Source organism: Neodiprion virginianus, chromosome 3 (assembly GCF_021901495.1).
Source record: "Neodiprion virginianus isolate iyNeoVirg1 chromosome 3, iyNeoVirg1.1, whole genome shotgun sequence".
In the NCBI taxonomy this organism is placed as follows: domain Eukaryota; kingdom Metazoa; phylum Arthropoda; class Insecta; order Hymenoptera; family Diprionidae; genus Neodiprion; species Neodiprion virginianus.
The window spans coordinates 41,724,193-41,750,624 of record NC_060879.1 but is presented as its reverse complement, the minus strand read 5'-3'; the positions used below and the strand labels follow the sequence as shown (position 1 = coordinate 41,750,624).

Sequence of the window (26,432 nt, the reverse complement as noted above, 5' to 3'; positions counted from 1 at the left end):
ACTCCTACATTGTTAATATTACCGATGTTCACCCACTTCGCTCCCAGATCTAATTGTAAGTAAAAAATTGCCCAAGGATGGCATTTTTTGGTAGGATATACCCTAATTATCTTCATTTCTGAAGATTTATCATTTAACTAAAGATCCTTCAGTCAACGCTGGAACGCATGAACGACGCATGTTCTAAATATACCTATTATACTAACAATAAAGATAAATCTGAACTATTCTGATCCAATTTTAAGTGTACAAAAGATTGCTAACCTGTATTTATCTTAGATTATATTGAAATTCATAAGAGACCTATGTTTAAGTTGACGCGCTAATTTGTGATCAGGCATGGTCGACTTCGCCAAGTCTCGCGGAGCAATCTTCACATAGCTCAGTGGTGCGCACCCATAGACTTATAAATATATGTGCGCACCCCAGTGTTCCCAACCGTCACATAATTATAGTAGATGTCACATAAATATGAACTTCGTACTATGTAACATAGAACTTTCATTATGTGACGGAAATCTACTATAATTTGGAAATTTGTATAAAAAGAAGTTTTTTTTTGTAATACAAAAACTGGCGGGACAAAATTCTTCAATACTTTTCGAAAAAAAAAGATTTTTAATACTTTTCAAAAGAAACGTAATCAAATCTTTTCGCGCTAGGCAAAAAATTGTCAGCGCCATTCACCATAATGTGGTTTTTAATTTTAACCACATTATTGCGGAGGGCGCTGACATGCACGGTTCGGGCTCAGGCGCGTTGGTGTTGATTTGAGCGCCCCGTTTCCCGCTTCCCGCCAGTTCCTGCCGTCATTCCTAGTGTGTACAAAAATAATTCAAATAAGTACCTTCTGGTCATTCGTACAATTAAATGTGAGTACGCACGCGTATTGTAATGGATAGGGATAATATACTTATAAAAATAATATTCCGTGATTTTATTGCATTATTAACATTTTCAAAAAAGTACTATAATTTTTTGTTCGGTACTATAATGCTACGGCCCTGGTCACATAGCCCCCCACGGACGGGTTGGGAACACTGGCGCACCCTGTGAGTTGTCTGTTGTGTGCTCGATCAACGGTAAATACACATGGCAAGAGGACGAGGAGGAGGGGAGAAGGGATTTGTCATTGGAAAATTAGAATTGTAATGAAAAGTGGGTGAAAAGTTGATGAAAAGCTTGTGGTGAAGCTGAGAACATGATTTCATTTTCGTTAGAAGTGCACTTGTGCCAATATTTCGTTTCAAAATGTGAACATGACCTTTAGAAATGACAAAGTCTGATGGAACTTGCCAAAATGACTCCCAAACGAAAGGTACGTAACCTGAAACATAAAATCCCATATAAACAGTTTGATTCGAGCGTAAGATTTCCACAACCAACGAAACTTTTGCGTAACCGAAATTTGGTCCACTCTCTTCGCTTTTCCGTTGATATAACATTAAACATATCTTGTATACGAAATACATTTAACCTAACCTAACCTACGAACACAGTACATATATAATACATATTTTCCTTCAATTTTTTAACTGGTGCAATATTGCGTGCAGTCTGTCGCTTTGATGTAAAATTTACAGTGCATAATATTATGTGAACGATATATTTCATGAGCACGTTTCACATCAGTACACTAGATCGCAGGCTGCATTGGTCTCCTGTTATCTCAGTCGTAGACGCTACAGAGTACAAAAATAGTCTAATAAATGCATGTGCCTAAAATACGGTCAACTAATCTTATGTCATTTATTCTTCATTTACTGTTATCACATATTTTTGTTATACATAATAGACAACCAGCTCGGAATCAACTTCAAGCAGTAGCTCAGGCTCATCGTCGAGCAGCTCATCGAGTTCAGGTAGCGAGTCAAGTTCTTCCGATTCTGAGAATTCGAGTAGTTCTGCGAATAGTCGGAAGGTTTCGGATTCGGAAAAAGGAAAGAAGAAGACAGCATTTGTATTGGGACGTCATGGAAAGCCTAAAAATGAAACGAGTGGAGCACTTTCTGTGGAAACCAAGAGCAAGGAGAAAAATCCTCCAAAAATTAGACCCGTTGTCTATTCCTCAGAGTCTGAAGAAGCTCCTAATAAACTGAAATCTACGAAAAGAAAACCACCTGCTAAACCGAAGGCTACTGCTACTGTTGCTCCTGTAGTTAAGGCTCAAAAGGCCGTCAACAAAGCCCCACCAGCTACTGGTAAAACTGCATCCAGTGTTAAAATTTCGCCGAATAAATCTAGCAAACCATCAGGTATGTGCTCAAACATTTGTGAATAAATCTAAGAATCAGTCCATTTATTGAGTAAATAAATTGACAGCCAGTAAAAATTTCACTCAACGTGAATAACCGGACTTTCATCTAAACTCGAAACTTTTTAGAGCAAAATAATTTTTCCAATTAGAATCTAGCAACAAAGAGTGATTACATATCAATGTGGCTGAATTTCAGGTGCTGCAGCAAGTACCAAACCTACAGAGAAAATTAGCAAAGTTGCAGCAGAGCCTGTGCAAAAAAAGTTGAAGAAAAAGAGCATATTCAGTCCTGAGAACAGCAGCGAAAGCGACACTCCGACTGTGGCAAAACCTGCTGTAATGAAAGTAGCAGGGCCGTTGATTAAGGCAGCTAAATCACAGCAATCAAAGGTTGTGAAGGGGGGCGAAGTAAAACCCAGAGGGGTTCTGCCAAGCAGAGCTGGTGAGTGACCAATTAGGTACCTATTATTCCATACTAGAGAAAATGGCTTTCTCATCACTCACCCTGTAAAGGAGCCTAGAAATCTTTGAAAATAATCTTCCGATTCTAGTATAAACATTGAAATAATTCTGCTAGTTTTATCACTAAGCAATACGTATTGAGATTTGAGTACCTTACAATAAATGGATATTTAGCAAAAGTTAAGACTCTTAAGTTGAGAGTTAAAGTTTCCTGTCTTCACTCATTAACATTTATGGATTCTACTAGCACTGGTGATTAAGCAACAACAACAACAACAACAGCAGCAGCATCAGCAGCAGCAGCAGCAACAAGAACAGCAACAGCACCGTCAGAAATCTGAAAGCTCTGCTAGCTCTAAGAGCTGTTCCGGAGGATCTGGGTCTTCTGGCTCAACTGAAAGTAGTTCAGATTCCGAATCATCAGATAGTCCTACAACTCCGCAGCCACAGCAGAAAAAGAAAGACACTGCTACTGTTGTCAATGCTGTTTCTAGCGGTCCTGCAAAGAGACCAACTGCAAACGTACTCGCAATATCAAGTATTGGCAAGCAACAGAGAGGATCATCGAAACGCCAAGGTTGTATATGATTCTACAGTATTTTCATTGAATTATCGCCATTCAGCCAAAGTCATATTCATTACTCTAACATCAAATCACGTGTTTCACAGATCTGGTTAAAAGTGAGGAAGAAGGTGAGCTCTCGGACACGGACAAGGAGATAGACACCGAAGGTAATGGTCCAACAAAATCGACAGCAAAAGGAAAAAGAAAACTGCAGACACGCAGAGGTAGCAAGCTTTTGCAGTTACATACGAAACCAACGAGCGACACTGAATCTGACACAGGTACGCATCATATATTACGAATTACGGTGTTCTTAACAACGTACCAGCTATTTTTATCCAACCTTCATAAATTGTTTGAATACTATCAGAGAGCAAGAGGAGCACCAGCAAATCTCCAGTAAAACGTGCTGGACCAGGGACTGCTAGGCATCAGTCACTTGTTGGACGAAGCGGTGACAACGGAGGACGAGGGCAGGATACAAGAGTACTGACACGTACACGTATGGGCACAAAGGAACGCGAGTGTCCTTTAGCCCTATCCTGTGACTCACGCGGCCACCTTTCAGGTCGGTTCGAAACACATTTCACCCTCGAAGCGTGTCCCCTATATCACAATACCACGCCGCAGGCTTGTGTGTAAGTATTACTGCAGTTTCTATCGTAACAATTATATAAAATATAAACTATTTCATCCAACAATCAAAACTATTGGTATTCTTAGGATGACTCTTTCTAAATGTCTGCATATTCGGTATGATTAATTGAATCGTTACACGAAGATACGCATAAAACTGTACTAAATGGAGAAAAGATCTTCAATTTTAAAAGCATCGATTTATTTTGTTAGAGAGTTTTACAAGGAGCGCAAAAAGCATGAAGAGGAGCGTAAGAAGGCCCTTTCGAATTTGGCTAAAAAATCACCCAAGGGCTTGCACCAGACTAATGAGCAGCGAAACTATCAGCTGAAGGTGAAAGAGATGCGAAATAAATTAAAGGCGGGTAGTGGCAGTGGTAATGAAAGCACAAGCGGAGGAGAACACCATGGGATTGAAAAAGATCGTCAACCAAAAGTGAACAATCTCACCTCGGATTATGATCTCAAGTTATTCATGGAGGCTCAAGCCATCGCAAGCGAGAAAATTGTTAGTAGATTGTTTGAATTATATATGCATGCATGGGTATTTTATGTTTATGAAAATGTGAAAGAAGGTCTGAAGATCGCAGAGTTCAAAGTATTCAAAATTCTTACGGAAGGAGGATCCCCCCCTTGATATTACGTTTTAAAGACCATTAGATCGGATTATGGTAACTTGGCATAAATCGTCGCCATTGAAACGACGAGTCATAAAAGTTTCTCGTTCAGTTTTCTGTTCATTCCAGGAGAGAGAATTGAGAGAATTGGGAAGCGGCGACGGGGGTGAGAGCAGCGGTCGCAGCTGCAGCGGAAATGGCGTAGGAACCCGTTGCGTAGAAATGGGGCGTTGGGAGATGGAAGTATGGTACCAGAGTCCATATCCGGAAGAGTTCAGCAGAGCGCCGAAGCTGTATCTGTGTGAATTTTGCCTGAGATACGCGAAAAGCCGTCAGGTGCTACGTCGACACCGCGACAAGTGCCTGTGGAGACATCCGCCAGGACACGAGGTATACCGGTTAGTAAACTTGTAAAGTCTCTTATATCTGTGTTAAAAAGAAAGAAAGAAAAGAACAGAGAAGAAGGGGAAACAATGAGAGATTACTGATATTGCAAATACTGAAGGAAGGACAAGATCGGCGTGTGGGAAGTTGATGGGAAACGGTATAAACAGTACTGCCAAAACCTCTGCCTTCTCGCCAAGTTCTTCCTGGACCACAAAACCCTTTACTACGACGTCGAGCCGTTCCTATTCTACGTCATGACGATCGGCGACTCGGAAGGATGTCACACCGTCGGTTACTTCAGCAAGGTAAATCTCCTTTCCTTACCTTATAGAAAATATCTATCAACTATGAAATTAGATTCACGAATGGTATGGGAAGAAAGACATTTTCCCACGCTATAGCAAACGGGTTTGCAACTTACTTTGAGAATCGCGGTTGAGTTGATACCTAGTAAACAAATTCCGCTGCTTTCTTACAAGTTACATAAACAGCGCTACACGTGCGGCAAGCATTTGCAATGCGATCCCCACGCCAGCATCGCGTTTCAGAACTTCCGAAGTATTCAACAAAGAAACTGCCCGTCTGTGTATGATCAGCGTCGAATTTATGTACCACCAACATTATACGTTTTCATTCCTCGGATTTCGTTACATATTGCAGAATAGCTCTCTGTAGGTTTTTCGCATTATTTATGTGTACCAAAGGTTAAGCAGAAAAATCAGAAGCCAAGTATCGGCAAAAGGATTTCAGACAAAATTTGCATCTTGAATTTACCACGTCACGTGTATGCGTGTCGTGATAGGAATGCCTCGCATGCGTGTGTACTTATATGTATATTATTTATAGAAATTGTAGGCAGCCGGCGATTAAAACTTGCGCAGTCATAACATAATTACCGTGCTATGGAACGAGGTATAATTGTGGCGAAGAAAGTGAGGTCGCAGAGGGAAACGCAAATGGAAATAACGAGGCTAGTGAGGTGTTGACTAATTGGTTACTCGATCGCCACGCAGTGTAAGGATACATCCCTGTTTATGTATATTACTATCACACGATAAGAGAGCGCGGTTCGTTCATATATACCTGCGACGCAGTAGCCCCTTTTTTTAGATCGTCTGCAGCTTATACACCACCACGATCTACGATGCGCACTTGCGTATATACGCGTATATCTAACGAGAGAATATCTCGAGTTACCCACCTCAGATATTGGCATAATTTATACGTGCCTGACGTGAGTTAGAGAGGAAAAATTATAATTTTAATGCCTAACTAAAGAAGGGCTTCAATGGAAAGTATTTCGCAAAAATTTCCCCATAAGAAGAGTAAATTGTTCTTCGGGCTTGCACGGTTTGTTTCCACAAAAAATTTCACACCAAATTTGCAAGCTTTTTTTTTGTATTCTAATTATTGTCGTAGTTAGAAAGTTTCAAAAAGAATTAAATACAAATTTCGCGAACTTGTAACAATATCTTTGAGTGACTCGTTATCAGCGTTCTCTGTGCATTTGTAAATTTGCAAGGATGAATAAATAATGAATATTTTTGCTTCCAATTTCGTCTCTAGTGTATAAACGCAGCTGGGTTGAATGAATTATATCATAATCGAAGGGATGCTTGCTGTCTGCTTGCCGTACCCCTTTGGCCCCTTGGAATACCTGCAGAACGTCACATCGACGACGCGTATGTACTATGACACCCCACAGAGGAGTGAAGGGAGTGGCCGCCGACCGCAGAGAGCTTACGTTTCGCCGTTTGCGGTTGCGTCTCGTCACTACCTCTGCGTCTGCGTTTCCGACGGCGGCCTCCGTATTTCGTTGCGTCTAACAATAAATCAGCCTCCGTATGCGAGTATGTGTGTAGGTTCTAATACGTCTGTCAGGGCCGCCTGACGATCCTAAATGTAAGGTTCGTCATTTTCTCACTAATTTTATTTTATTATTCATTCCCCCTTACAACAATGAATTCTGAATTATTTACCGTCCCCTTGTAGGAATCTCCGATTTGCAGAAGATACACTTTAAAATTTGCTTCTTGTACACTTGCTTCGCTTTTTTCTGCTGCGTTCTCTTTTGAAAATTTTTATCGAGTTATTTTTGAAAAACCAATGAAGAGAAAATGGTGAAAATATATTTCTCATTCTCAAGAACCGCTACCCTTCTCAATTTGCAACTTAATTTAGTGCACCATATTTTCTTTTCCACATATTTTTCAACCTGGTTATACGACTTCCGAGCAATTGAGCCGTAAAACCACGTGTACATACATGCGTGTTTACATGTATGTACCTACCACGTCACTCCCGTACTTACATACCATACATTACAAATATATGTATACGAATATCCTTAGCAATGGATATTCAACACAGGTACATCCGTTGGCAACGCAGCATATTGTACAGTATGAGGCGGATGTCGGTACATAAAGCGTAATGAGTTAAAAATACTTTGCAAAAGTCTTGGTATTATTTTACAGAAAAAAATATTGTTCAAAGAAAATCAATGATGCTTTACGATGGTGATCATGTGAAATTTATACGTTGGTGGAATCGAAAGGAGATTTTAGCTGTTACAAATAAACATGTTTTGATCGCGAAAAAAAAAAATGTTCAAGACCTATAAAATCAAGTTACTTCGCTGCCGCATATTTTGAACAAAAGTAAAAGCGAAAGCAACCAAAGTGTCTGCAAGTTCAATCTCGTCTGTCGGTTAACGTAGCAAGCGATGCAAAAATAGAAGCTATAACATGCCAAAAATTCGTGGAATTATTGTATTTTTGTTACATTTGCTTGTAAGTTTTTTATCCGCGTTTTGCTTTTTCTTTTTTGTTTCTCAATACCGGTTTATTCTCGGCATGCTTGACCGTGACCGACCTTGAATGATAAAAAATTACAAATGCTTGGCAACACGTGGTGAGGTACAACGTGTACGTGCATTATAATCATTACAAAACAAATGTGTGTGCGTGTTGAAATAACGATCGATATCCATATATCCACTTGAAAAAGACTACGGTAATCTTGGGTTCTGTCACAGATGTCTCAGTCTACCCAAAAAGATGGTTTTTTTTCATTAGATACGACGTCGTTTGCGAATTTTTCTTTGTCAAAATACCGCCAAGAGTTTTTGATTCACAAATGACTTCGTGCCAGCCGTTCTGCTGAACACGTTCAGCAGTCATACGCTCGTTATCAAGTGACGCCTGTGTGTGGTATCTGGTTCTCGGAATTAACGCGAGAAACAACGCTTGCTATCGGCCACTGTCTCACTTTCTCTCTTTCTCCCTCTCTCGGTACATTGCTGTTGATTTCAATTTCAGCGAAGCTTGTATATCTCCTCGAACTGCAATTTTATTATTACACATGTTTTGCGAATTACAGTTAAACCACCTATACCTATACCTCGCATCGATCAGTATTTTCTTTATTTTCTTTCTTCAAAGCTGATACAAATCATTTTCGTCCCGAAACCTAATACACTGTATATTATCTTCACTTTAAATATTCATGAATCATTTTTATCCGTCTATCGCTAATCTATACATATAACTGTATAGAAATTTGTGAAAGTATTAAAGAGATTTAAGCGAGTGCGTCTGGGCGTCTCGAAAATTCCTCTTTTTCTGCCCTTTCCTTTATATTCTTTTTTTTTTTCCCCCAACTTCTTCACTCTCGCTTTGAACCGCTGCCACGGCCTCTTCGATCCGGTATACCTACTTAGGAATTGCTGAGACTGTGGATACAAGCGTCTAGACTTTTGCCTCTGATTGTGAGCTCCGACCCCTGTGAAAGGTATAGGTATACCTATAACTTGCGGAGCGACGCGCGACCCTTGGCGAAACCCGGCCACCAGCTGACGTTACGTACCTATACGTAATCCTACGCAACGAATTTCCAACGATTAAAATTCTCACGGTACATGTATGATTAATATAAATGAAGCAATTTCCACAGAGATGGTCATTAGATCAATATTTATTTCATCGTTTCGTTTCGTAATTATTATAATAATTAATTTGCGTATATTAATAATGAAAGTATAATAATAATAATGCGTATGCTAGGCTATCTCAAACAACATTTTTCAAAACTCGAGGATTGATAGAAAAATTCATCCTCGCGAAGAGGGAACTCTGTCGTTTAAGTGGAAGCCGCCGGTCATTGGACTTTTCTAATTATAACAGCCAATCAACGTCTACGAAGGCACTTTTTGAAAGGAAAAATTTAAGTCCATGGGGATTGTATGTCGAATTACGAGAAGACGATTAATTGAATAAATTTTGTTTCTTATTCTTCGTTTCTAATTAATAAATTATTATATAATTAATAAATTAGAAAGTAGGAATAAAAAAATTCTATTCAATGAAATTTGTTTCTCTTAATTTGAACTACAATCACAGACGTTTATTGGCTGTTATAATTAAAAAAGCCCGACGAGCGGCGGTTTCTACTTAAGGTACAGAGCTCCCATTTTCTTTTCAAATCTTCTTTTTTTTTCCTTCGGGACACTCCAATGTACCCGTTACAATATGATTAATTAAATTATTTCCCGACTCCGACGCGTTACACGGGTACAAAGCGTGATATCGTAAACAAAATATGTAACAACGTAACAATAACCTTAAAGGGCGTGAATCGTCGATCGTGACTTCTCGCGACAGCCCGTGCACCACATTCTCCTCGGGGATGACGGAGCGACGCCAATGGGTAACCCTGGCGCGGGTGGTGCGGTGCACATGCACCATTGTCGAGTCAAAATCTTTATCGACGTTCAATGACCCCGACCCTGGCTAGACGGCGGGACGCAACCGACGACGGGGTTGGGTGCGGAATATCCTCCCTCCCCGACGAACATCGAACCAGGCAACGACCCGAGGGTGCGCGAGGTGGTTGCGTTGGGGTAGGATGAGAGCCAGTCTGACGGTGCAGGGACGGGGAGGGCGTCGCCGCGCTCCGGGTCGTCAACCTTTCCGCACCACCGACGGCACTGCGACGACGAGGTGTGCTGGTCGTTATTATTTTCTATACGGTGAACCAAGCCGCGACGCAGGATCCATCCGAGTATCCGAGATCTACGGCTGCGTTCGATCTCCTATGCGGATGCGATTTACCCGTATCGGTATTCGTTTTTTTGTGGAAGGTGGCTTCTCGCGATTCTCACCCTGCGTCCGGGTCGTCGGACTTTTCCAACCCTGAACCGACCTCCGCACCATTCTGCAATAATTTCAACTTTATACACGTAGCATGGAATTGTATATTTGAGACCGAGTGACGGCTGTGACCTGTTTCAATTAATAATACTCACTTTTATCGACGGTCGGACGATAATTGAACGCCAAACGTACGGTTGGGACGATAAGTGGACTGATATTATTAATTAGTATGATTAATATGGTTAAATTCATCTACTCGTTATTTATAGTGGAATAATTCTCTTTTATGCGTTACTTGAATATGCAAAGTGCATTGGATGATGTGTTGGAACTTGAAACTTAATTCGAAATGTCTGGTCTTACTCATTGAAATCAAAATTCATTGACGTGACAACCACCGAGGCAGCTTCGTTTGAGGAAAAATATAAACAGACTGGTTTCGAAATAAAAGCCGTGTATAAAATTTTTCGTTGTAGTTTCGAATATACTTTACGTGCATGTAAGATATTACTTTTATCAACTTTGCATGCTTGAACTGTTCTTCTTACCAAGCACATAAATTATTTCATTTTGAAAAACTGACGACGAACAAACTTCTCGCTATCGAGTTTAACGTGCCTAACTACCGCGCAATTAAAAATAATTTATACTAATCTCCGTAGAGATCTGAATATTTGACGAAATTATATGTATATGGTTACCTACCATTATTGCCTGATTAAAACCGTGAAGAAACAGATGGTCAATGTTCGATTCGAAAATTATCTACTGTGTCGATGAAAGCTTCCCGCATGCGGGTGAAGTAACTTCTCATGGAAAAGGGACGTTGATCGGTCTGGGAGCGGATGCGGGGCGGGGTGAATGAAAAAAGAAAACCTCGTTAGCGGCAATACTTGAACATGCTATATTCTAACGTATTATAGGTATAGTATAAATTGCGAAGCTTGCACGTAACAAATTTTATTTACTATTCAAGCGAGGTCGTAGACTTACGCGTGGATATTTATGCGTATCCCAAATATGCATGCGTATAAGTCTTTACAAAAAATGTTCATATGTTGAATCACAAAGTGTTTTAAAAGAATTCAGCCTGTAATTTATTACAGGATTTATCTTGTAGATTCAATAAAATGTATAAGAAATCACGCAATAAATTATAAAAACCCAAATCATCAGCTTTACTAGATCAAAAATGATACAGTTCACTGTATGGTTGACTGTATGATTTTTTAACCAGCGTGTCTGATGATTCCTGCTTTTGTAATTTATTATATATGACTTTTTATATATTTCATCGACTTTAAAAGATGAATCGTGCAATAAATTACGTGCTGAAATCTTTCAAAACATTTGACGATTTAACACACGAACATTTTCAGCAGCGATGCGATGCGTAGTCGATATTATAAGCGGGTAACCCGGTCTGATCTCTGATCCGGGGCGACAGCGTGAGGATGCGAAAAAAGAAGGGGATCCATGTCCCTTTGCCTATAGGCGATACACCGGCATCGCGGCACCGAGGAAAGAGAGAAAAACGGCGGGAAAAAGAACGAAGAAAAATAACGGGCCTATAATAGCAGGATGAAAAAGAAAAAACTCGGCGCTTTTTTGCTGCTGTGAGCAGCCGGTATGAGCGTTATAACGATCTTACATATAACGCTGCAGGGTTATTGATTTTTTGACAATTTTAGCTGCGACGTGACGACGTATAGAAGATTTGTGTATGGTTTTGCAGTGGCATCAGCCCAATTTTGAAACTTCCAGTATATCCGACTTTCAAAGTTGGAACATAACTGCAACTATAATATCGATGCCGCGTGCATGAAAAAGTGGAAAGCTTTTGTTGGAGCTAGTCATGAGCTGAAATCAATACTTTTTATTAACTTGATCGACTGCGAGATGAAAACACATCGTGTATTTATTAAATTAATGTATTCATAAACTGCGGTAGTTTTCTTAAAAATAAAAGGTAAAGAATAGTACGCTGGAATCATAATACACAAGGGCTAATTACGATATCGATTTTTTACTCAAATCGCTTTAGAATGGTAAAATATTATATGTGGTTGATTCGTTCGATTTCTCCACACGATATTTTAGTCTGTTGAGAAAAGTATTTCTCACAATTTCACTGACATTTTCTCTTTTTTTTTTCAACAATTAATCGAGCATCGCTATTCGTTGATCGAAAATCAATATCGGTGCAATCTTGAGAAATGTAATATTTAACGGGTACCGATGTGACGGGAAAAAAGTGTCTTAGTGGCATGGTAAATATTGTCTTCTGAATTAGAAAATTATTATTCGCAGTGTCAAACAGAACGAATATTATTGTACCATTTTTTTCATCTTCTATTATTCTATCATTTGAAAGCTTACTTGAAATGCAAAGCTACACCTAACGATAATTTCGCGTTTATAATTTTTTGTTTTACTTTTTCAGGATCATCATAGTAGCTCATGATAATCCTCGTAACGCATGTAAGAAAAAGTATCGATTCATGTCTCACCAACCTCGTTAACCCTTTGAGTCACACGGTATTTCGCTGAGTCAACTTTTATAACAAGATAGTACTCTGTGGTTTTTTGGATCGCTGATTATGGATCTGGAATCGGGTTTTGAAAATTCAATATGGCGGATTCACTACGGTGGACAACATTTTTTAATTTAATCAAATCCCGTCCAAAAACTCTATGTCGTGGTTTCCCGGGTCGCTGATTACAATCAAATCAAATTTAAAAAATTCAAGATGGTGGATCCAATATTGCGGGTAAAAGTTATAAGAAATCTAATCGAATTCGGTTAAAAAACTACGCAGGGGTTTTCGGAGTCGCTGATTGAATTCGCCGTACTGAATTTTCAAAATCTGATTTCAGATTCGTAATCAACGACCTCAAAAACTTATTTGCGATTCATGTAAAACATGCGTACGTGTAGAAGGCCTAACTTTCTCGGAAATGAATTATTCCTTCAATATTCACGATTTTTTTCAATCAATTCGCTTCTAAAAATATCGAGTATTGAAAACCTACAGCTAGTATCATATCAGAAATAACAAAAATCCGCATAGTAACATGTTTTCAAAGTTCTCTAAATATACAAAAATGGATATAAAATAGTTGGTAAGAATACTTGCGACTACGACTCAAAGGTTTAATCATTCTCCAGCTAAATTTAACCCCAAAACATTAGCCTCGGAGCAGAGATGTTATAATAATACCTAAAGTACGCGGACCTACTCATACACCTTATCCTCGCATCTATCTAGGTAGGTGTACGACCTGCGAGAAGACGCGAGTTGCCAGATCGAGTTGCTCCACTCCGTCCCGACAGCGAGACCCTCGGGGATGATTTTCAACGGGTATTTCTGCAGGAGGAGATATGACGTAGCGAGGGGCGGGCAGAACGCAGAGAGAGCGTAGAGGTCGTCGATACGATACGCAGTCGCCCACCCGCCGCCCGTCCGTTCCGCCGGAGGTTGGGGTAGGCTCGTTCGCTCCTCCTCGTCCTCGACGTCCTCCGCCACTCGTCCAGACGGTCGACGCGACGTCGCTCCCGCTCCCCCGCCGTCGGCAGGGCAGAGTCAGACCGATCGATGCCAGACAGAGTTCTGTTCGCACTACCAAATCCCGCCAAATATGCCTCCGAAGTCATTCCTCCGGGGGCATGGGGGGGGGGGGGAGGACGCGACGCAAACCCCCGAGTCGTCTGAGCCCCGCCGATGGGGGAATGCGGGAATTAGGCGAGGTTCTAGCTCCCGCATGATCGGAGTATAAGGTAGCTTAGGTATAATATACGCGTCTACGAGCCTCGCGAACCTCCGATTTGGGCTCGGCGAACACCCGGCCAAACAGCTCGGTCTGCGTTTTATCGAAATCTTTCTAATTGATAGCACGCTTGTCACCGGCGTGCCTTTAGAAAAACGATTTTACGATCCGTCTGCGGCTTAACGTGCAGGGTTAACATTCTGACAGTTATACACCCAACCTCGTTTTGCGGCATTTCGCTGTAACGGCCTTTTTTAATTATGACACTTTTTCGATTTACGGCTCACAATCTTTCGTTATGCCTACGCCTAAGTAAAAAAATCATTTTTATACAAGAATTTTTTTCCACGGGAATTAAATGGGGTTAAAACGCTTTGTGAACCAAACACTGTATTGTGTTATAAAAAAAAATTGGAATAGATCCGATTGAATTCAACTGTGCCAGAGTTTTATCCGAACGATTTGCTGAACTGAATCTAGCTTTAGTAGCTGGAAAAAAGCGTTTCAGTTACACACGTGCTCACTTTTCGAATTCTTCTTCTGGAACTATCCGCATGCCTTGAATTCAAGCAACTCCTATGCAGGATAAATTCTAGGCTTTGAGTTGATTTTGCCAATCCACAACTCGAAAGGTGGTCAATCTTCTTCGGTTATTCCTTTCCATTTGAAAGTACATATTATAACCTGCAAGAGAATTGTTTGTACTTTTTCCAGACATTAGAAAAACATGACGTAATAGACCGTCTGCTAATGAAATTGCTTTTCCCGACATACATCAAAATGCTCCTCAGTTTTGTTATCTTTCAATTTTGTCGTATCACTTCCAGTACGTGAATCAGGGGGATGGACGTTGAGAGATCCGGATCAGGATTCTAGACGATAGTTTCGGCTGAAACGTTCGAGCCGCGACGCAGGATAATAAATGCGCCGGCGGTGAGGCTTGGACAGCTGCAACTTGGGTTGGGTCCGGTTCGCCAATTCTTGGCGGACACCCCGTATGTAATAAGGAACGCTTTGTTCGGCGTAAGGAAAGTGGAGGAGGAAACCCCGCCGCTTCTAAATATAGGAGTGACCGTCGGGCCGAGGCCTCTGCTGTTGCAGCCTTTAAGCTCCGTTCACGCTTCGTCTTTCGCTCCTCCTGCCGCCACTCCCCCCACTCATCCCCTCTTTCCTTACCGATTCTCTCCCTCTCCTGTTATCCCTCTGGCTTCGTCCGTACGATCAATTTATCCTCATCTCTCCGGTTAAAACGTACGACAACTTAACTCTTGGTACTATGTATGCATGTACGTATGTATATGTAGGTACGCATTGTACATGCCTACCTACAGCTGCCTGAACCCCCGAGGCTGCCGCCAAGGCAGAAGGTCCTACCGAGGACCTGCACCTCGCCGCCCACGTCTTCTTCTTCTTCTTCTTCTTCTTCCAGACGTGAGACAATGCTGTCGCAATTACCGTCTCCGCGTTGTTAACGGTACACGTGTAACAAACGCTTAAAATATTTCTATTATGCGTTTAATACCATCGCCATCCGAGAATCGATTTCGCTGCGGATATTTTTTGACGGACGTCTGTCTATAAAACGTCTCGAAATCAACCGAAATACTTGTTCGTAAGGCTATTTTCAATGTTATAAACGTAATTCGGCAAAAATTAATCCGTTTATAATTTTTTAACCGCCATTATGTTATATACGAATTATTGTAATTTCGATGTGTGCTTGTGAGAAATGAAAATTTTTCAATATGTGGGTATAATTATAAACCACTCAACAGCCTTGCTGTACTCTGGCCTTGTGCCCCTCGTGTCTCGCGCCTCTCTTCGAGACGGGACAAGTAAAATACAAAAGTCATTCGCCTGCCGTATAGCTACCTATATACCTTATAACGCCGCTTTACGGCATGACCGAAACCCCAGGGCATTCGCCTATCGTACCTCCACGTGCGGTTTTCTCAAGATGTGTGTATGCCTGTAATGTACATGCCTAAGTATACCTGTGTACAGAATTTCCACAATTTTTTTTTTTTTTTTTACAGTAATACATATCCGGAGTAGAATCGTGAATGCGCAGCGAAGATCGGTAATAATAATCTAAGGAGAAGAGGGAGAGTCTTGATTTTGAATGAAGGTAGTGATTTCTGCAACGGAGCTGCAAGAGTGCCATGCAGGTACAGTGCAGAAGCTGGAGACCCCTTGGCTGGCTGTCTGGTAGCCGAGGAACATTCGGCTTCGGCTAAATAAATCAATGAGGACGCGGCGGTTGTCCGCGTTGCACACCTCGGCGGGGTAGACAAACTGCACATAAGCGTAGATGCATGTACTATACATAGGTATTTATCCGCTGGGGGCCATACTTGGAATTTTTTTTTTTTTTTTTTTTTTTTCAACTCTTAATATAGGGACTGTGTCCGAACGATTGCCTTAATCTTTTACTCACTGACAAATTTTCACCGTATTCCTGCGTCTCAACTCTATAGGCTATTACACGTAGTGTGTATACAATATATACATACTATTGTACGTATAATATACGCGGTTCTGTAGGGTACATCGAACTCGGACGAATTGATTAGCAGACGCTCTTGTTGCCGCAGGGTTGAGTCACGGAAAGTTCATAATTGCTAATTACGAGCAATCAAACTCCAATCTTGACGCCGTTTCTTCCCGGACTTGATTCGACGCGTCGCGTCGCTACCCGCGCCTAACAACACAAGTTATAACCTGCACAGACCATCACGGGACGACGCACAATTATATACTCACACTTTGCGATTGTGGGCAAATTCTTGTTAGTGAGCGGTGTATTTCTTTATTCTTTACTTGAAAGAAAAATTCATAAACCGTGATTCTTTTATTCTGCGAAATGACATATCTAATTTTATTTCCCGCGGAGAAATTTCTCATTACTTTTACAATAAAGCAGCGAATACCTTGTTCCAATCTGTCAGAGCTTTATTGATTTCACGTAATTATTGTTTCATAGAATGGTATTTATAGTGTCATATTATCTTTGGCATCGTTGCGTGAAATGATTTCATACAATATGTATACAGCCAAAACTGTCTTCAATTTCACGAAGTTATTTCAAATCAGATAGATAATTAAATCCTTTTGTTAAATAAAAGAATTACGATCACAGGCGATTTGAAGGAGATTTTTGTCAGTGCGGAATAGCCCGAAAATGGTCGTGCATATTACACGGTAACTATGATCTTGGCTAAAGTGATTGGGAACCAAATTGAAGGATACGTTTTAATAAGCATACGTACGTGCCAAATCAATTCTTCGCAGAGAGGTCCAAGTGGGTACTAAACCGACGAGGGAAAGGGTTGACTAATTGAAACTGAAAATTTGATTTAATCGACCATATTCTTGCGAAACTTCTCTCCGAGCGTATCATCTAGAAATTTCATCATTATATATCCACACCACTGCGCTAACTTTGAGAATATGCGGAGAATTTATTTTTCGATATTTATCATCACCGAACCCATGATTATCGAAGTCTTTCCGTACTTCTTCGCCTCCTGTAAAGGAGAATATTTCGGTCGTTGCCTACAGGCTCCTCCTCCTCGGCCGAGTTCCTAGCGTCGCCAAATCCATTAATTTCCCCCCGCTTGGTGGGACGACGAGGACGTCTTGGCAGGACTTTGGTTCGTACGTCTGATCGACGAAGAAGGGGGACGAGCGGGGGGACCAGAGGGCAGCCACCGAAGCGGCCCCGCGGCACACGTAGACTACTGGCCCAAGGACGTCGCGGGGCCCAGATTCCATCCACCGGTGCAGCCCGGTCTCGACCCCTCCCCCTCCCCGGCCCCCTGCACCTGGCCCCGCCTGCAGGCCGAATGCGCCTTGGTGCAACCTAGCCTAACCAAAGGTGAATTAAGCCAAAGCCGGCGAAGCTAGGCTAGCCCAGCACCGGCGGCAGGGACGAGGAGCCGCTTTGTCCTTCGGCGACGGGACGCGACGCGACGCCCACCCGCTCGGTAAAGCAGAGCTACGTCCGTGTTGGTGCGGCTGGTTGGGCCAGCTCGGCGCGACGGCACGTGTGCGCATGTGCGTGAGATCGCCAGTTGGCAACAGCCTGTTCGTTCCGCTGATCGCGAGGTGAGGCCCCTCGTCCTCGCTATGCTGGCTGTTACGCCGACGTCACGCGGCCCTCGTGCCGCGGAGGCGCGCGTGCGCGCTAGCCGATGCATCCGCGAGAGAGAGAGAGTGCATATCGCGATGAGATAGGATTTCCGCGAACCGACGGTGCTGCGGCAAAAATCGGGCCCCGGCATTATGACCCCGTCCTAGCAACCGGCAACACCTCAAGGTGCCCTTCGGGCCCACATTAATCTGTATGCGTGCGTATAATTTCGCATCGTAACCTTCGCCGGAAAGGTGGAAGGTGTATGGTAATTTTTGTAAATATCAACAAACCTGTGAGAACTGAGGACATTGAAAATTCCTTCTTACGATGGGTTTAGGACAGCAAATAGTAGATATAACGAATGAAGACTGTATAAGTTAGACCGCGTTTAGATATTTTTTAGTATCAATTACTAATGTACTTTGGAACTGTTTGAACAGTTCTGACATGTACACATTCCCTGTTACACGTGTAGCATACCTGTAAGTATATATGTATACCAAATAATTTCAACGATAATTGTAGCTAGGCATACATATTTATGTATGTAATTCCAATACGCAATACCGTTTCAGTCTCCCACAGCTCTTATACCCGCGGTATTACACATATAGATCTTGCAATAAATCCGTTTCTCTCTATTTTTGTCTCGCCCTCTTGACATTCGCTACCCGCGCATGCCACGATTTACCAGGTATGTGTACATAAATCCTCTTTCTTCGACCGTATCTCGTACATACCGTCGACAGGATATATATAATAAATGTACGTATATACACTAAAATACGTATACCTACTTGAGTGTCAGCCGCTGAAGTCTAACTCAACCTGACCTAGGATAACCATCATGACAAATTCAACAATACTCTACGGCTGCGGTAATACAGGCGTGACGCTGCTGATGCGTTCGTATATGTGCGGTATGCTCACGCAGGTTTTTTGTTCCAGGAGAAGAACTCGTTTTTGAATTACAACGTGTCTTGCATCCTGACTCTGCCACCGTACCAGCGCCAGGGATACGGTCGCCTTCTCATCGACTTTAGTGAGTTCCATAACTCTTATTATATTCTCTATGCGCTGCAGACTTGCCTTCGTGCACCGACTCCCTGTAGCAATTCTTTTCCTTTACTTTCTTTTCTACTCATTTTTAGTTTTGTTCTTTTTTGCTTTTTTACCTTGTCCTTTTTCTGAACATAATTTCGCTCAAGCTCACGTCTCCGCAAGTTTATCGTTATTACACTCGTTTTGTATTACGGTTTATCAAAGCCCCGCCCCCCCTCTTTTCATTTCTGAAGCAAGAGTGCAACACTTTCTTACTTGTACTGTAGCAGCCTTCAATTTTTATACACGTCTTTTACCAAGTTTCAGGCGTTGGGCTTAGATCCAAGTCTCAATTATAATTAAAATAGAAAATTGAAAGCAAAATTGAGCCGGAAAGTTTTTCGTCCGATGTTGTTGTATTGTGTAATGAGAAAATATGGGAAAGGCCCCGCTTTGTATAAAGTATTTACCCGCTCTGTGGCTTTGCTCGGAATTCCTCGTCATTGTATGATTGTCTTATTGTACTTATTGTTAATCCGCAACCGGACAGCCCGAATCGATCCACATTACGTAAAACTTGAGTATAATATATTACAGAGTGAGTTAAATTTAGGATTTGACATACGTACAGTCGCAGCAAAAATGGAGCTGAAAACATTGAATTTTAACTGTTATAAATACTTCGTTGTAGTAACATCGTCAAAGAAATCACTTTTTACAATTTTTTGACTCAAAAATCTATATTGCTCATCTAATACTGATGAACAACGTTAATTCATTTATTAGAATTCGACCGGAAATTGGTTGAAATCGCATGAAATCAATTGAAATCATTGAAACTTTCATGAAATCATTGAAATCTTGTCACCGTTTGTAACCTCGGTCGGTCCTGTACATCCTTAACCCTTTCAGTCACAGCAGTCACTGTAGTGGTCCCCTTTTTTCTTTTCTCATTTTTGTTATTTTTTTTTTTTTTTTTTTGTTTTTTTTCTATATGCACAGCAAAATCTTGATTTTTTTGATATTTTCAGTTAAAAAAAAAATTCAAACTTTGTAATGATCAGGGTTGTTTTCGTAAATCCGTAATTTTTTATAATTGTTATAAATGAACATATAAGTAAAAAAAAAAAAACAACGTGCTTTCGTTAGCGGAGAAATTTGATAATAAACGTATTCTAAAAAGGCTTGGAATTAATTGGTTGACAAAGAGAGGTCTCAGAATGGCCACTAGACTTACAAAATTCAATGCATAGGGGTAGTTTTCACCTTCGTTAGGTCTACGTATAGATAGTATTGGGGGTTACACCTATTCTCGGGCAAAGAAAAATTGCTCACTCAAAATAAATATTCATATAAATCTTATTCAAGAATACTGTGTAAAACAATGTTCATAATTCGTCCCATTTTCACCCTACTTGAGGTTTTTTTTTTTTTAGTTTCATTAAATTTTTGACATCAGATTCGCATTCAGCGTCGATTAACACATGCAGGAAACGTATAATTGCACTCCTGTGCTGAAAGAAAGAGAGAGAAAAAAAAACAAAACAAAAAAATTAAAAACCGTATCGCGTGACTGAAAGCGTCAAGTGTACAATCGCACGGTTGTAGAGAACGTATGTAAAGATCGAAAATAGATTCCTCGTACGAAATTGTTGGATAATTATAAAAGCTCGGATTTTTCCACCCACGTGACGTCATTTTCATTGATGCCACGTCCTCGGCGCCGAGCCGACCGGGCACTGGAGGCTTGCCGAGGGCGGAGGGCGGAGACTATCCCGGGGTGTACGCGATACGCGAGAAGAGGGTGGCGGGTCTCGTCGCGTTTACGGTCGTCGCCGCCAAGAGGGCTCTTGGATCCTTGGGGCTCTAGGTCTCTGTACTCGGCGGGGGGAGGGGCGGGCTGCCGATGGTGCCGCGTTTACTGCGCAGGTATTCTTCCCCGCAAGCGTGTCGAGGATACCGTACGTAGGTCGAAGGGTGGGCAGGCTGCAGGTGTGGGTGTAGGTGTAGGTGGAGGAGAGGAGGAGGAGGAGGAGGAGGAGGAGGATTGCCGGTGCAGGGTGGATACTGGATACCGCGGATAGTGGAGTGTGGAGTGTTTAGCGGGAAGAGCGACGCCCGGCGTCTCGCCGCATCGACCTGCAGGCGCCGCCCGGACGCACACGCTGCAGGACGGGGTTTGGGGTTTCGGGCTCGCGTAGGGCTGCAATCCCGTGACCTCCCGTGACCTCGCGTACTCGATCCGTACACCGCGTCTCGCCCCCACCCCACGAAAGTCTGCTCGGCGAATTGAACGGACTGCGAGGGAGATGAAGAGCGAGAATGCGAAAAACCGAGTCAGAGGTTGAGGTAACCCGGTGCAGGGCACTCCGGGGTGCGGGTAATGAATGCGTTCGGGAGATAATCGGAAAATCGGTTTGCTCTGCCAGGAACTCCGCGGCTCCAACTTGCCTTCCAGAGACGGGTTCAACGAACCCGATAGTCTTGCCGGCGTGTATTCCGCGTTATAACCGCGATACGTAGGCGAGGTACTCTCTCGCATTTATGCTTGTAACGTACGCTCCGTCGTCTCTATGTATGATTGGATTTCTGCGTACGTAAAGGTGCGTTCAATTTATTCCCGATCGGTCGGTCCGATCAGCGACGATCATTTACCACCTCATCTCGAGAGGTCTATGTTATTTATACCCGTAACGACGACGTTTTCAATAGGCGATCAATGGCACGTTGCTACTTTCTAAATCTGAATCGGTTCGAGATTTCACTGGCAAAATCGTTGCGCAATCCGGTATCGGTAATAGAATTACATGGCAGAAATTATAACGGGTAATATTTCGACGTAGCATAATGGCCTGTTTTCTAGACACTGTCCGATTGATACAAGTTTTTTCTTGTAAAGTCTTGGGTTATTTAGAATTTCAGTTTTATACTCTCCGATCAATACGTAACATTCTTTTATGTAACCGGATTGTCGATCACGCTGATTATCAAAATCGTGACATTTCATTTGCCATGGTTGCTGAATATTTACGTGCAACAACTATTGTACCCACTTTTCGGTAGGTACGTTTATCATGGTTCATCAGCGAATGTTCTCCGATTCATATTTCGAAAGTATGTAAGAACCGCTGATGAGCTTCGTCATACTTTGGTCTTTCTTCGTAATACAGTCGAGTGACGATATTGACGTGCTTGTACGAAACGTAACCAACGTTGTTGATGCCTTGTGTGCGTGTGCTATGTACGTGCATAATTGAGTCATTCACAACGACGTAACAATTTTCTCTGTATAACGCCATGCATCGTACCAAGGTGGTATCTTCGTCGAGAAAGCGAGCAAATCAGGCATAAATTATCTGGATCTATGAATCAGTCGTGACTGTATCCCCTTCAAAAGGATCATTGTAAACTCGGTGCTTCATGTTAAAAAAAACATCTTTTAGTATTACCAACGTACTAGTTCTTTCTTCTGACTATTTTTATGTACGTCTAAACCGTCAATTGTATAGCTATAGTTTCCACCCAGTCCCTTACAGAACTATGAATGTCAGCTGAAGAATTTGTACTAGGATTTAATTATACTGTAGCGATAAACCTGCGAACGAATGACGATGAGAAAAAATTTTCTCAAGTTGAGGGACGCACAGCTTCGTCATCTGCTCATTTTGCTCACCCTTATCCAGCGTATATCTTGACCATCCCAAATTCTGAAAAAGACAAAACTAAAACGACAAATAATTCTATGGCGAGTTGCAGTCTGTAGGTATACATATATAAGGGTCCGCAATACTTTTTCGACTTTTAACAAAGCGTGGCACAGCTGCCGGACGCTCAAAGCTTCTCAAACTATGCGAAAAACTAACCTCATGCTTGTATAGGCGAATATATTGACCTGACTATCTCCAGAAAACTACGGTCAAACCCTCTTACACTTTGGTTCGCACAAAAGAATTTTAGGAAAAAGCATTGTGTCGAAACCGTGAAATTACTAACTGCCGTCTTTACACCTGAATACTGCGGAAACTGGCAAATAACACCGTTCGGCAAAAACAAAAAAAAAATAAATGAATAAATAAATTTCTGTGCCTGGGTTGAGTTGGTTATTTTTTTATTTATCATGCATCAAGCACGGGAAAAGTATATACACTCCCCTTAAAGTTGACCTTCTTTGTCTTGGGCGAAATAGTAACGATTTAATAATCTCCCCAACTCAAGTCTACAGAGATTTCGTCCATGGGATTTGTGTACGTGATTATGTTATGTCAAGTGATATTAAACAGATGAATATTTACTACTTTCCGAAAGTAAGTTTGATTTTGTATCTAGGAGAGTGCTATTTCAAAACTGATGAAAATCTATGATATCAATTATTCGGGTAATAAAAAACCAAAACAATATAATTTTCAAATAAAAGTGATTCAAATGCAAAACTAAAGTTTCTTTAATTGTTATTTACAATAAATATTTTAGAAAGTAGGCAATTTTTCTCAAAATTAGATATATCGTTCTGGTTTCTACAAAAGCAAACTATCTGATGAAACCATCTTTTTTCTTTTTTTTTTTTTTGCTGGGAGTCAAGTGGAAGAAATCAAAATTCGACATCTAGAACCCAGACATAAAATCCGTGTTGACCGGTGTAATTATATGTGTAGGCGAACGCGTCAAGGATTTTTACGAACATTCGAATACAGTACATTCTCTACATCGCGGCAGCTGTTGAAACGACAAAAGCACTACTCGGAAGGAAAAAGAAAATACGAGGATAAATTTATGTCAATTTCGTATACATTTAATTCGGATTGATTTCTGATTGAACCGCACGAGAAACGCTCGAAGAATGTTGGAGTTAGCATATTTTTGCCAACAGTACGGGGTATAATATCATGTTGATTATTTCATCGTTAGTTGCCGTTTCTCTGGTTGGGGCCTTACTGAATTGATGCAGGTATTATCGTTGTAATCCTGCAGATGATTCCGCTACACTGGAAGCCACAGAGAGAGTTTATCGATCGCGTTGTATAACGTACGGCAAGGGGAGATGGTGCAGTCTTCTTCGCTTCACAATAGGATTTCAGTGTATATTCGGACGTTGGAACAGACGTTGTTTTCCCGTTGGGGATTATCGGGAATTTCGTTCTAGGCCAGACGCTCAACGCATAGGCATGCGACGGCATCGCGGTATAACAAGAACGACGGACTGACGAATGCAGCGTGAGTCCTAGCAGGAAGAAACTGATCGATCCATCTTTGTTCAATCCATAGGTTACCTGCTCACGAGGGTCGAGAAGAAGATTGGTTCCCCCGAAAAACCTTTGTCCGATCTCGGGCTGATCTCCTATCGCAGCTATTGGAAGGACGTTCTTCTACAATACCTGTGCAACTTCGGCGGCAAGGAACTATCCGTAAAAGGTAATCGAACCTCTGTAAACGGTAAACTCGCCGGCATTGAGGTACATTCATTTCTATCGGCGTGTAATCGACTCGAGTACACAGAGGCAAGTGAGCAATTTGCTAAATTATCACTTCGGCGCACTTTGGGTTGTTTAATTTGGAGCCAAATGAAAAATCGCGACTACCTATATCTGTATCATCATCAACACCTGGAGATTCAGAATTTTTAGTATCGATTAGTGACCGTCCTTTTCTGGTATAAAACTAAATAAAATTATCAGAGCACCAGAGAAGCTGGGTTAATAATATTCTATGCAGCGGGTAAAAAGCATGTTTTACAGATACGTGAACAAGATTATTGTAAGCATGTTTGTTGTCGATCGATGGTTTCGTGAGAAAAATTGTTTCAGACATCAGCAAGGAGATGGCGATCGATTCGTACGACATCGTAAGCACGCTGCAGGCTCTCGGAATGATGAAATATTGGAAGGGAAAACACATTATATTGAAGAAGCAGGTGAGCGAGACGCCGGATTTCGAGTTTGATGATTCGCCGAGATTCCGCAGGGGAAATTATCAAAGTTTCAATAATTACATCGAGTCAGCGCGTTTTACTTCCAGTAAATATTTGCTCTGCGCGATCTGCCTTCTTGCTACTCGGTTACATCAAGTATCTCGAATGCTTTTCGATCCATCGCTTACCGATAAAATTCTCTAAGAGTGATATAACGCTTAATTGAAGACCCTGAAGGTATTAGCCGTGAGATGTTGTCACAGAAGATTCATGTTTGTTAATTTTCGCATGCGTTTGGGATCGTTTTTAGGACGTGATCGACGACTACAAGGAACGGGTCAAACGCCGGGGCTCCGCCTACAAAGAAATCGATCCGGAGTGTCTCAAGTGGAACCCCTTCCAGGCACCAAAGACACCTTCAGCCTCAAACTAGTCGCTTGCCGTTGACTCGTTCCCCGGTCTCCGGGTCGTTATGCTCTAGATTTTTCCTCTCGTATAGTCCATCTGCTCCTTGATTCCCTGTCTCGAATCCCTCGGTGCTGGGCTCACCAATCCGTCGAGTGATTTATCCTGCTGCAGAATTCAAGAGCAGACGATGGACGAGGAGTCTGAAGCCTTTGTGAAGCGGCGCGTTGAAGACGCGATAAAAGCTCAAAATATCGAAATTCCACGGACGAAAATTTCACTAGAATTATATTTGTATAATATCAAGTCTCGAACAAGTTCAAAATTACCATTATAAGTAAATCTTGCTTAAGATGTTTTATATTTTAATAAAAGACTCATCAAAGGCAAAAAAATATCACAAACGACCAATCAATTGTCCAGTTATCGTGTGATTTGATAAAATTGAGCTTCCTAAAAAAAAAAGTACCAAAAAAAAAAAAAATTATCTTGTTCCTGAACGGTAACTAAACTCGCAGATTCGTCGCGTTAATTATGAGCACCTGTAATTATATAGCGATTGGGTTCTTTTAGCTAAACCTACACCGACTAGTTCTATACATATTCATACAGAGAAGGAAAAACGACGCGCACTTGTCGGTTCTGCGTAGGTACTTAATTAGAAAACAAATTACCTATAACCTATTCTTTACAATGGATCCTATCTCAATGGTATACACAGGTATAGATATTTTTATATCGTCAACAATACGATGACCGTTATACAAGCATAGAGAAATATTTTACTATTCAGTTTGCGATGAATGTTTGGCATCGAAATTGGAACAGATAACAAGCTCGACTGTTATACAATACATTGTACGCGCCGGATAACGGAGTCGTAATTAAACTTAACACCCACATTTCACCGGCGGCCTTGTGCTCACGCACCTGTTGTACCTTATACCTCTTCTCTGAAATTACGACCTACTGACTATAAGACAGCGATTACCCCTTGCTAAAATCTGATTACGAAGACAAAAGGTGTAACGTGCTCGTTACTCGCTATTCAACCCGCACCAGTTTCCTTGCGCAGAAACTGCTCTCTCGTCTCTTCGTACA

General features: G+C 41.6%; 1 protein-coding gene across 7 annotated transcripts; it reads left to right on the top strand.

The window, feature by feature from the left end:
• Window positions 1–1,049: 1,049 nt before the first annotated feature.
• LOC124300098 (histone acetyltransferase KAT7) lies at window positions 1,050–26,236 on the top strand. 7 transcript variants are annotated; one of them, XM_046753776.1, is made up of 14 exons: window positions 1,050–1,318; window positions 1,796–2,255; window positions 2,454–2,699; window positions 2,967–3,296; window positions 3,389–3,565; window positions 3,655–3,922; window positions 4,134–4,428; window positions 4,667–4,935; window positions 5,043–5,229; window positions 18,929–19,022; window positions 23,990–24,199; window positions 24,284–24,430; window positions 24,823–24,929; window positions 25,237–26,236. In XM_046753776.1, exons 1-14 carry the CDS (start codon window positions 1,286–1,288, stop codon window positions 25,357–25,359), a joined length of 2,946 nt encoding a protein of 981 aa, XP_046609732.1. In that variant the 5' UTR covers window positions 1,050–1,285; the 3' UTR covers window positions 25,360–26,236. The 7 variants fall into 7 exon arrangements, 3 of the variants coding, with proteins under 3 accessions (XP_046609732.1, XP_046609734.1, XP_046609733.1); XM_046753778.1 differs by lacking the exon at window positions 23,990–24,199; XR_006907148.1 differs by lacking the exons at window positions 23,990–24,199; window positions 24,823–24,929; window positions 25,237–26,236 and adding an exon at window positions 6,491–6,606 and having other exon boundaries at window positions 24,284–24,422.
• Window positions 26,237–26,432: the final 196 nt, after the last annotated feature.

Excerpts from the sequence above, each read along its gene's own strand:
- LOC124300098 (XM_046753776.1), top strand. The coding sequence starts at position 1,286 with ATGGAACTTGCCAAAATGACTCCCAAACGAAAG. Across the intron at positions 2,256-2,453 it reads TAAATCTAGCAAACCATCAG|GTGCTGCAGCAAGTACCAAA; the intron begins GTATGTGCTCAA and ends GCTGAATTTCAG. Across the intron at positions 3,297-3,388 it reads AGGATCATCGAAACGCCAAG|ATCTGGTTAAAAGTGAGGAA; the intron begins GTTGTATATGAT and ends CGTGTTTCACAG.